The following is a 12,805-nucleotide window of genomic DNA, read 5'->3' on the forward strand; positions in this document are numbered from 1 at the left end:
TAGCCACATAGCCCCCATAACGCAGAGGTAGGCCACCGAAAGCAGCTTTGATCGCTGGATTGGTGGAAGGGGGAGGGTTGTCGTGTAATGGCCCGCTAACCGGGTTGCGACCCAGTACACAAAATGGCCGACAAACATGGCGACCACGCAGACCCTGCTGGGGCCAACAACGTTCATCCCAGGTGACTGCCTGCACGATGGCAAATGAGCAACGGCGGGAATGCTGCCCAATTGGAGATTGGTGCTGCCGTGACATCACTCCTTTTTTTTGAAAAATTTATTTAGTTTTGCAAAATACTAAATATAAAACGCAAAATAAAACTAAATCTACCCCCTATAACCCCCCCCCCCCTTCCCAACTTTCCCACCCCTTACCACCCTCCCCTCTTGGAGCTTATATAAAAAAACATTTAGATAAAATCATAATATGTTGAAGTGAAGTATGTCAACGATATACATAAATAAAATGTCTACTTTACATCTAAATCCATATATTCTAAATACAAAGTCCACATTTTAACAAAAAAATTATTTTGTAAATTATACATTTTCTTCTCTAAATAAAAACATGATTGAATTTCTTTATGCCATCTTTGTATACTTAACTCAACATAATTTTTCCAAGTTACAGCTATATATTTTCTAGCCACCACCAAACCCAATCAGATAAATGCAATTTGAAGTTTTTCCAAACGTTACAGATGCGTTTTTACATTTGAATCAATCAAATGAGAATATTATGGTTGGAGGGGATTTTAATTGTTGCTTGGATCCACTATTGGATAAATCTCCCAAAATTGTCATGAAAACTAAGATGGCGAAAAGAGTAATTGAGTTGATGGGGGGCTTAAGTTTGGTTGAAATATGGTGACGAATCGAATCGACTGAGAAAGATTATTCCTTTTATTCTGCACATCATGAATTGTTTTCAAGAATAGATTTCTTTTTGGTATCAGCTCACTTACAAGGTAGGATTGAGCAAGCGGAATATAAGATTAGAATTTTGTCAGACCATTCATTGTTTTTGATTTTTTTGTACGGTTGGTGATAAAGTGGGAACAAATTACCGTTGGAGATTTAATGAGATGTTGTTAAAAAGGCCTGAATTTATTCTGTATGTGAAAAACCAGATTAAGTTTTTTTTTAGAAACAAATGAGGGATCTGTACAAAGTAGATTTACATTGTGGGATGCTTTAAAAGCATACTTACGAGGTCAAATTATTAGTTAAACAGCTAAAGAGAATAAGCAATATATAGCGAAACTTTTAGGGTTAGAAAAAGAAATTGCAGTATTGGAAAAAAATTCAGAAAAATGCAACAGAAGAGAATAGATACAGTTATCTAATTTGAAGTTTCGTTATAATACAAAGCAAACTTATAATTACGAGAGAATGATTCAAAGATCAAAACAGTATTATTACGAATTAGGGGAAAGGACGCATAAAGTGTTGGCGTGGCAGTTGAAGACTGAACAAGTCTCTAAAACAATTAATGCATTTCGGGGAAATTCAGGAATTACTTATAAACCACAGGAGATTAATGAGGAATTTCATGTTTTTTATCGGGATTTATATGCATCTGAAGGGACTACAGATATGGAGCAGATTGATTCCTTTTTGTCAAATTTGAATTTATTGGATGAGGAGGATATAAAGTCATTAGATAGTCCATTTACTGATCTGGAACTTAAGGAAGCATTGCAATCTATGCCAAGTGGAAAATCACCTGGGGAAGATGGTTTCACAACAGAATTTTATAAAGAATTTCATGATTTGTTATTTCCGGTGTATATGGATGTACTTAAACAAGCTACCAATACAGGTTTATTTCCTGAGTCATTTTCAAGAGCATTGATAATGGTTATACCAAAGAAAGACAGAGATCCATTTAAGGTTGTATCATATAGACCTTTATCTTTATTGAATGTAGACTATAAAATTGTAGCAAATGTTTTAGCAAATAGATTGGCTAATTTTTTACCAAAATTAGACATAGAGATCAAGCAGGATTCATTAAGAATAGGTATTCTGCTGATAATATTACTAAATTGATTACAATAATCAATACATCAAGACAGCAACTCAACCAACCAATGATACTTGTGCTAGACGCTGAAAAGGCTTTTGACCGCGTGGAGTGGAAATTTTTATTTAAGGTGTTAAAAAGATTTAAATTTGGACCACTCTTTATTGGTTGGGTTAAGACATTATATACTAATCCTTCTGCACAGGTGGTGATGAATGGACAGATTTTGCAAGCATTTAATTTGTTCAGGTCAACTAGGCAGGGCTGCCCATTGTCACCAGCCTTATTTGCATTGGTTATAGAATCTTTGGCTCAAGCAATTAGACAGAATGTAAATATTAAGGGAATTACAATTGGCCAACGAGAGTAAAAAATTAATTTATTTGCTGATGATGTGTTGATGTATTTGTCTCAGCCTAAGAATTCTTTAGAACCTTTACAGGATTTGTTAAAATATATGGATCAATGTCAGGTTATAAGGTAAACTGGGATAAAAGTGAGATAGGATATATGCATATCAATAGGATCGAAGGATGTGTTTTCAGTTAAAACTCCGCGATATCAGAATCAATTAATTATACTTTCTTTGCATAACCCTTATTTGAAGGACTGGGACTCAAAGGGATTGATATCAGTGGAAGACTGTTTTGAAGTAGGTTCATTTCTTTCGTTTGATAGACTTAAAGAGAAGTTTGGTATATCACAGAATACTCTATTTGCTCATTATCACGTACGTGATTTGTTAATGAAATGTTCTGGTTGAAAATTAACACTACCAAGTCAATCGAAGTTTGAGAACTAGTTATGGATAAGGGAAAGAAAGGGTTTGTTTCAGAAATGTATTTGTTGTTACAAGCAAAAATGAAGAAGGTAGATATATTTAGAATAAGGTATAAATGGGAGAAGGATTTATCTATTCCGTGACGTCACTCCTCTCATCAGCAGCGGGGAGAGAATATAAGTAGAGCTCCAGTGCAATAAATCAGTCTTTGACTTTGACTCCTCGCATGTGTCTTCTTTCCACACTTTGCATTAGTGCGCACGCTACAGCTGCCATATCTTAATGAAAGTGTCATATTAATTTTAAAGTTATAAGTAATTTTCTCTATGGGTACCCATCTACGCATCTCCTCAGCCCATCGAGCAATAAGTAGGATAGAGTCGGACTTCCAAGTGATTACTATACACTTCTTGGTCACAGCCAGGGCTAACTTAGCAAAACACATTTGAAATTTAATCGACTTATTGCTCACATCCATGAAGTTGCCCAGAAGGTGCAGCTCTGGGTCACATGTGAAAGTCAAATGATCTTTTTCTTTTCTTTTTTCTTTGGCTTGGCTTCGCGGACGAAGATTTATGGAGGGGGTAAAAAGTCCACGTCAGCTGCAGGCTCGTTTGTGGCTGACAAGTCCGATGCGGGACAGGCAGACACGATTGCAGCGGTTGCAAGGGAAAATTGGTTGGTTGGGGTTGGGTGTTGTGTTTTTCCTCCTTTGCCTTTTGTCAGTGAGGTGGGCTCTGCGGTCTTCTTCAAAGGAGGTTGCTGCCCGCCAAACTGTGAGGCGCCAAGATGCACGGTTTGAGGCGTTATCAGCCCACTGGCGGTGGTCAATGTGGCAGGCACCAAGAGATTTCTTTAGGCAGTCCTTGTACCTTTTCTTTGGTGCACCTCTGTCATGGTGGCCAGTGGAGAGCTCGCCATATAACAGGATCTTGGGAAGGCGATGGTCCTCCATTCTGGAGACGTGACCCATCCAGCGCAGCTGGATCTTCAGCAGCGTGGACTCGATGCTGTCGACCTCTGCCATCTCGAGTACTTCAACGTTAGGGGTGTAAGCGCTCCAATGGATGTTGAGGATGGAGCGAAGACAACGCTGGTGGAAGCGTTCTAGGAGCCGTAGGTGGTGCCGGTAGATGACCCATGATTCGGAGCCGAACAGGAGTGTGGGTATGACAACGGCTCTGTATACGCTTATCTTTGTGATTTGCCAAGGCAAATAGCGCCTTTGGAAGACTACACAAAAGAGTCTGGAAAAACAACCAACTGAAAAACAAATGATCTTACGACTATGTAGAATGTACAAAGGTTCCAATTTTGATGCCACACCTAAAGGACATTTCAGATATTTCATATTTTGATTTATGTTAATTTTGTGGTGTAAGATATAGTTGATGTAGAAAATTATATTGGACCAGTCCATTTCTCACATTAATCGTTGATGTCATACTGTCCAAACACCAGTCAGACCACAATTCCACTGGTATTATAATGCCTAGATCCAAGGCCTACCTCTCCATTGACCTTTGTAGGCCTGGCTTAACACTTTCACCTTAGAGAGCAGAATACATCCTAGTTATGAATTTTGCTGTAATCCCCAAAGCATCCCCTGAACTTCATTTCTTGAGGGCAGGGCCATTGTGGGACCCCATCTCTCTCGCAAGAAGGACCTCAACTGAAGAAACCAGTGGAAGGTTCCATATAAATTGACAGATTATATTTCTGTTCTAGTTGTTCAAAGGACGTAAGTAGCCCTTCTTCATAGCAATCTTTAATATGTTTAATTCCTTTCTTATGCCAAATATTTAAGATTCTATTGCCCAAGTTCATTCTGGCACAGTGGTGCTTTTGGTGATAACTCCACTTTTTTTCCAATACTCCCATTAATTTCATGCTGGATTTTAATTATATGTATTAGAATGGGGTTATCTTTTTTTATCATTAATTTGACATTCCATTTATAAATTAAATCTTACACTGCACCCTATCTCATTGTACGTAGTCCCATTTGGATCCACGAAGGAGAGTTCTCTTCGAAAAAGGATGAGAGGAACCTCGCCTAGGCTGCTAAATAATATATATTTTTTAAATCTGGTAATCTTAATCCTCCCAATTTATATTCCCAGTTAGTTTCTCCATGGCGATCATAGGCATTTTATTATTCCAAAGAAATTGTCTTATATTACCAATAAGAATCTTTAAAAATTCTTTGGCAAAGAAATGAGCAACGATTGAAAGAGGTATTGCAGTCTTCGCATCACTTTCATTTTCACACAATTAATGCTTCCAATTAAGGTGATAGGCAGGTCTTTCCATCTTGTAAATCCTTCTCTATCTTTCCAAGCAATTCAAGATAGTTAGGTTTGAACAGATTTTGTAAGTTATTATCCACCATTATTCCTAAATATTTAATTCCATCCACTTACCATTTGAACTGGCTTCCTTTTTGATATATTTCATTTGTTAATGAAATATTTCCAAATTTAATTTGTAACCTGAGACTCTCCCATATTTTTCCAGTATGATCTGTAGTTTGGCCAAAGACTCAACTGGGTCTGATAAGTACAGCAGCACATGATCTGCAAATAAATTGATTTTATGCTCTTTCTGGCCAACTCTGAATCTATTTATATCTGGATCTCTCCTTATAATTTCTGCTAATGGTTCAATCACCAAAACAAAGAGGCTGGAGACAGTGAGCACCACTGTCTGCTGGATCTACTCAAAGGAAACATCGACGACATTTGGCCATTGGTTTTAATTTTGGCTTGTGGTTTATGGTAAAGAGTTTTTTTTATATCCAATCAATAAATGTTCAGCCCATTCCAAATTTTTCCAGTACTTGAATAAAAATGGCTACTCTAGTCAATCAAATGCCTTATCTGCATCTAATAATACAGTTAAACTTAGATTTTCTTTAGACTTAGCCAAATGAATTATATTAAATAGTCTGCTCAAATGATCTGCAGAGTGTCTTTTTTTAACAAAGCCCACCTGGTCTGAATTTATCAGTTTAGGCAAATTTACCCTAGTCTATTGGCTAACGCTTTTGCCAACATTTTGTAATCCACATTTAACAAGGAGATAGGTCTGTATGAAGACAGTTTTAGCAAGTTTCTGTTTTTCTTCGGTAGTACCGTAAAAATAGCTGTTGAGAGGGATTCTGGAAGAGTCTTTGTTTCAACCGCCAGTCCAATATCTCTATAATGAGAGGCATCAAAAGATCTGTAAATTGTCCTTATAACTCAGCTGGGAAACCATCTTCTCCCAGTGACTTATTTGCCTGTAGTGCATTCAAGGTTTTTTTGATCTCTTTAGTGAAGGGAGAGCATCTAATTCTATCTGATCTCAATCTTCCAATTTTGGTTCAATCGCAGAGAAATTCATCTATTTCAGTAGAATCCCCTATCAAGTCTGATTCATACAGCTTTGTATTCTTTGAAAGTATCATTGATTTCCCTCTGATTATATGTTAATTTGTCAGGCTCTGTTTGAATTGCATTTATTATCCTTGATGTCTCCTCTGCCTTTAATTACCATGACAAAACTTTATGTGCTCTATCTCCCAATTCACTTTTGTTTTGACTAAGATAGATTTTTCTATTCTATAGGTTTGAAAATTTTTTTTTATTTTCCAAAATTATGTATTTTTCTTTCAAACCTGTTCTCTGGTATTCTTTTTCCAATTTTGTTATTTCTTTTCTAGGCCAATGAGCTCTGCCATATATTCCGTCATTTTTTTTGTATATGAAATTCTCTCTCAAATAAGCTTTTAGTACAGGGGTGGGCAACCTTTTTTTAAAAAAAAACACTCATTTTCCACCTTAAGTATTCCCTATGCCATAAGTGCTCCACGATTGGTAAGGAATTGCTTAAGGTGGTATGTGAGTGGGAACCACTGCTCTGGACCCAATTGTCACTGAAATATTCTGCTTGTGAAAAATTGTCATTGGCCCATTTCCTTTGGAGTTATGAAACCGTAACATAATGAGTCAATTAAGCAAGATTTAAACCTTTTTCTTTCCACTCATATCCCACCTTAAGCAATCCCTTATTAATCACAGAGCCCTTATAGCATAGGGAATACTTAAGGTGGAATGTGAGTTTTTAAAAAAAGGTTGCCCACCCCTGTTTTAGTGTATCTCATATTAGGAACTTACCATTAGTCGAGGGTCATATTTGTTTCATAAAATAATTCTATTTCTTCCTTAATAAAATTACATAATCTGTTCTTCTGAACAGCGTAGGATTAAGATGTCATCTGTATATACTTTCTTGCTTCTCAGGTATTGTTATTGTTAAAGTCAGAGGTGCACGTCAGAGTGTAATCTGGCTAGATATTCTGTTTCAACCACTCTGTTTTGCAATTATGCAGACATTAAAAACAATCTATTCTTGTATAGGATTTGTGAACCTTTGAGTAAAATGAATGATCTCTCATCGTGTGGTGTGACTGTCTCCATACACCTATCAGGTTTAAATTTTTCATAAAAGATAGAGTGACTTTTGCAGCTTTTGCCTTTGTCACTATCCTTGCTGATTTATCAAGGACAGATCCAAGCAAAAATTAAAAACTCCTCCAATCAATACATTTTGTCAACCCTCTACTGTTTTTTTAGAAGACATTTTGTATAAAGGATTCATCATCAAAATTTGGAGCATAAATATTCATGAGAGTTTAAGATTCTGCATATATCCGACAATGTGCCATTACAAGCCTTCCTACTGGGTCAATTCGACCAACACCAGTATATTTTTGTTTATTAAAATTGCTACCCCCTTGCTTTGGTATTAAAAGAGGAGGATATGACTTGTCCTGCCTAGTCCCATTTTAACATTGTGTTCCAATTTTGAAGGTGTGTTTGCTATAGCAAAACTATTATCTCCCTTTGATTTTTTTTAGTGTGCCAAAACTCTTCCTCTTTATTGGTCTGTTTAACCCATTAATATTATAACGGATAAATTTTAACATTCTGTTCATATTTACATTTGTACAGATTCAGCTTTATCATTAGACCCTTTAAAGTGATTTTCCCCTGTTAACAAACACATGTATTGCCCCTGCTCTGATGGTGACATAATCAAGAAATCCTGAAAGCCCGCGATAATATCCACGGTATTGTCTGAGGAAAAGCCCCTTCCCCCTTAGCTTTAGTGATATTTTGAAAAATTTCTCCCTCTCCAGCACCATTAACCCCCTTAAATTGGCGTATCCACCCTACTATTTTGCTAAATATTTACTTTCTGTTGAGCTCTCCCTATACATTTCAATATTATTTTAAATAACCAATAAAAGATAGTTTAAAAATGTATCTCTCATTTTACTTGTTACCCAATTTTTAACAATTACAGATCTCTATCTTTGTTCTTGTGCTTTTTCTTCTTTCTGGCATCTATTCTTGGGTCCCCTTTATAGTTCTTGTAGAAACCTCTCTACTTCCTTTACTATTTTATAGAATCTTCAGGGTCCCTCTGTTTACATCGATCCTGAGCGTCGCTGGGTACAGCATTGCATATTTTGTATTCCGTGTTCTTTACTGTCTTTTAACATTGCCAAATTCTTTTCTTTGTTTTATCAAACTAGTGCTTAAGTCTTGAAAGAATAGCACCTTTTCTCCTCCCTTCTCAATTGGGCCACTGTTTTCCCTGGCATACTCCACTGCTGCCCTTGATGTTGCTTCCCGATCCAGGTAACTCAAAAATCTTACCAGGACCAGTCGCATTCTTTGATCATCTGCTTTCCTGGGGCCAAGGAGTTCTCTCTAGAAGTAGTTTTTCCTTGAATTTTCCCACTCCCAGCACTCATGGGATCCACTCTTCAAAGAAATTCACTGGGTCATTCCCCTTGGTCCCTTCTCTCAGCCCAAAGATTCTACTGAAGTTTTCCATGTGGTCGATTTTGTCCAGCAGTAGTTGCTTATCTGATTTCCATTTCTTTGCATTTTCCTCCAGGGTTTTTAATTGTTCTGAATCATTACGTCATTTTCAACCTGGCCCACCTGAGAAGTCAGGTCTTCACTCGCTGTCGCCATCATCAGCCCCTTTTACAAGGGGCACAATTACAGCACCTGGGTGGCTGTCCTGGGGCCCAGGTCCAATTACTGGGGCAAAGGTGCTGGAAGCACCTTTTAAATTGCAGGGGGATTGACCCATCAAATCACCAACTCAATGATTTAAGGGGAATCCCACCCCCGCAATGACACGTCACGCATTCACCGCAAGTATTGCCGGATGTTCAGATGCTGGCTGCCTGGTGATGCCCGTACACAAGCGCTGATGTCATCGGACTAAGCAGGTTGGCCATTTTCCTGTTCAAATCGCCTGTGGACATGACCTAGGTAAATTTTAATGGGGTAGGCCAGGGACCTGGTTGGATTCCATTGGGGTTGAATGGGTCAGACCCTTTCTAACTGCCGCATAATGGAGGCAGTAACCGGCAAATTGCCTGGTTAACCCAATTTTACATGCCATAGAACTTTGTGGATTTATTATTGGCTTGCCTGCAGAAAACAGAAGTTAGTAGTGGATGGAACATATTCTGCCTGGAGATGAGTGACCAGTGGAGTTCCACATGGATCAGTTCTGGGACTCCTGCTCTGTGAGTTTTATGAATGACCTGGACGAAGAAGTAGAGGGATGGGTCAGTAAGTTTGCAGATGACACCAAAGTTAGTGTAAATCATTATAGGTTACAACAGGATAGAGAGGATGCAGTTCAATCCAGATAAGGGTGAAGTGATGCATTTTGGAAGGTTAATCTTGAAGGCTGAGTATATGTTTAATGGCAGGATACCTTAACAGTGTGGAAGAACAGGGGGCCTTGAGGGCCAAATCCACAGATCTTTCATGGTTGCCATGCAAATTGATAGGGTAGTTAAGGTTTATGGTATGCTGGCCTTCATTAGTTGGGGGATTGAGTCAAGAGGTAATTTTCAGCTCTATAAAACTCTGGTTAGACCACTCTTGGAATATTGTATTCAGTTCTGGTTGCCTCATTATAGGAAGGATCTGGAAGCTATGGAGAGGGTGCAGAAGAGATGTTGCCTAGATTTGAAAATATGTCTTATAAGGTTAGCAGAGCTGGGGCTTTTCTCTTTGAACAAAGGATAGGAGGGGCAACAGAGGTCTACAAGATTATGAGAGGCATAGATAGGTTGGACAGCCAGCATCTTTTTCCCAGGGCAAAAGAAGCCAACACTAGAGGACATCTGTAGAAAGTGAGGGGAGAAAAATTTAGAGATGTCAATACACAACGTGTAGTGTAGTGGGTGCCTGGAATGCATTGCCAGGGGTGGTGGTGGAGGCGTACAATTGGGATATCTATAAGACAGGCACATGGATGATAGAGGGTTACGAGGTAGGGAAGGTCAAGTTTTTTTGAGTAGGTTTATAGAGGTCAGCACAACATTGTGAGCCAAAGGGCCTGTACTGTGCTATAATGTTTATGTTTAACGACAGTTGTCCAAAGTAATGAAGTCCAAAGGTTCAACCCTTTTGAGAAGAGGAAATTTATCTCAATCTGAATTTTTTTTAACAAAATTTACACATACAGCACAATTACAGGCCATTTTGGCCCACGAGTCTGTGCCACCCAATTAACCTACACTCCCGGTATGTTTCCAACTGAAATGGTCTCCCTGTTAGTCTGAGACTTAACCCATGATTCTCGATTTATCAGCCAGGGGAAATATATTCCCTGTCAAGCCCTTTAAGACTAAAAAGTAGCGCTCACACTGCATGGGTGTGGAGAAGAATGAATCGCACACCAAAGCCTTGAAGTTGATACTGGTTTATTGCACTGGCCGTCGCATTTATATGGGTCCAGGTGCTGATGCCAGGGGACCGTGTCATCGGAGCACTGGCCTGGGATTGGCCAGCATTCCCGTTTTCCTGCCGTGCGGGAGGTCACCTGGGACGATGGCCAGTGTCACCTCCAGGTCTGTGCGGTCACTGAGTTTATCCGCCATTTTGTGGCCCGGTCTGTGTCTCCATGCGCAGGCTGCTATACGACTCCCCTCCCAGAACCGGCAATCGGGCCATTGTTTGCTGACTTAGGCGGTCTGCCCTGCATCGCGGGGTAGGAGTGGAGCCCAACTCGTTGCAGTCCAGAAATGCCGACTTCAGGCAGTCGACAGTAAAGGTCTCTTTCTTACCGCTGACGTTGAGGACGAAAGTGGAGCAGTTGTCCCTGATGATCCTGTAGGGCCCCTCGGAGTGTCGGTGTAGCAGCGGCTGGTGTGCACCTCTTCACACAAACACAAAGTGACAAGTCTTTAAGTCCCTGGGGATATTATGTTTGGGCTGGCCACATTGTGGGGGCTGTTGTGGGATCAGGGACCCCAGTTTTCACCGCGTTCTCAAGGATGGCCACAGAGTCTTCTGGACGCTTGCCGGAGGCCACGAACTCCCCCGGAATGATTAAAGGTGTGCTGTAGACCATCTCCGCCATTGAGGCATTAAAGTCTTCCTTCGGCACGGTGCAAATCCCCAGCAGGGCCCAAGGCAGTTTGTCCACCTCGCTGGGACCCTTGAGCTGGGCCATCAGGCTGTGTTGAGGTGCCTGTGAAACTGCTCTACCAACCCATTGGCCTGTGGTGTGGTGGAGCTGTGTCCCCAGGAAGTGAGCCAGTGCTGCCCAGAGTGCCCCCCTGAAGTTTGGTGCTCAGGACCCCGAATTGGGACACCCATGTGTTCTGTGGTGGCATCGGCGAGTGGACCACCTCCAGTCACCTCAAGGAGGGGTCAACCATGCGGCATCTCGCCCCATGGGAAACTAGTAACGGGCCCCACAATATTGATATGGACATGGCTGAGCCTGCACGCGCGGGCTTGAACTTAGTCTTGAGTACAAACTTTAAAAAACCCAACCCCATAAAATAAGAAGGAAACCCATTCAACCCTGATCAATGAAATCCGAGAGCAAACTTTTGTCATTTTCTGCCGGAATCACCTTCGGGAACGGCCACTCCGGCTCTAAGGGAGTTGTGAAGGAGAAGTTCACACCGAACAATTTCCCTCCCCGACTTGTTGCCGCCATTGAGGGGAAGGAAATACCTGCGACGCCAGAGATGGAAGGAACAGGGCGGCGGAGGCGTCGTCGCCCGCGCGCTGCTGTGAACGAGCGTTGCGAAGTGCGCCTCCCCTGCGCCACTTCGAAAAGAAACGGTCGCCGTGCGCTCGAGGGAAAGGATGGTTTTCAAGAGTTGCTGCTGGAGGTGACGTTGTGACGGAGGGGCCGAAAACCCCCTGGTCTCCCGTCATTTGGCGCAGCAAAGCATGGAGCGACGCCGATGGCGACGGAGGCACGCTGTCTGATCCCATCTGCACAGCAGCTTGTCGGGTTCCAGGGCAACCCTGGGGCAAAATCAATTCTGCCAGCAGGTTAACCCCAGGTCTTCGGGGAAACAGTGGTCGAACCAAGTCTCAACCAGATCATTAGTGTTAGAGATAGAGAATTTAGGTTAAAATGGCTTAAGTTAAAATGTGATGATTAATCATAAAAAGGGAAGCCAGAACGGACAGGGAGCTTACTAGCAGCCAAGGACAAAAGGTTCAGCTGAATATGTTTTTTTAAAAACCTATCTTTTCATGGTCATAGTGAGAGACATGCAGGAGACAAAGGATTGATAAGAAGTGTGAGAAACAGAATTCAGTGAATGTAGAGTTCACAGCGTACGTAACGAACGTGATCATTAATAATGCAGTTATACTTAGAATGTTTTTGTAATACTAACCAATTAAAACAGTATTAATAAGAAGGGGAAGGACAAGCAAAAAAGGTATAAAAATCAATGCACTGTATGTATCGGGGCTTAACTGGTGAGAAGCCAGTTAAGTCCAACTCTGCAGACTTGTAAATAAAGCTTGTCGTGTCATCAGTTTTAAAGAGACTCATGTGTGAGAAGTTTTATTTCTGACAAATGGGGGCTCGTCCGGGATCTACACTCCGGCCGTGAGGGGAGGCGAGAAGAGGGACATCGGAGGCGGTGCACCCCGCTGAGT

The 12,805-nt window shown here is 40.8% G+C and overlaps 1 protein-coding gene across 1 annotated transcript in view; it reads right to left on the reverse strand.

Moving 5' to 3' along the window:
• The window catches only part of LOC138746626 (uncharacterized), a 29,479-nt gene extending 17,415 nt beyond the window's left edge, over window positions 1–12,064 (reverse strand). The window contains exons 1-2 of the mRNA XM_069904916.1: window positions 11,955–12,064; window positions 11,754–11,857 (exon numbers count right to left, since the gene is read on the reverse strand). Of these exons, the coding sequence (XP_069761017.1) occupies window positions 11,754–11,857; window positions 11,955–12,064 (214 nt within the window). The remainder of the gene's footprint in view (window positions 1–11,753; window positions 11,858–11,954) is intronic.
• Window positions 12,065–12,805: the final 741 nt, after the last annotated feature.

The sequence above is a fragment of the Narcine bancroftii genome, chromosome 12 (genome assembly GCF_036971445.1).
Source record: "Narcine bancroftii isolate sNarBan1 chromosome 12, sNarBan1.hap1, whole genome shotgun sequence".
Classification (NCBI taxonomy): Eukaryota; Metazoa; Chordata; class Chondrichthyes; order Torpediniformes; family Narcinidae; genus Narcine; species Narcine bancroftii.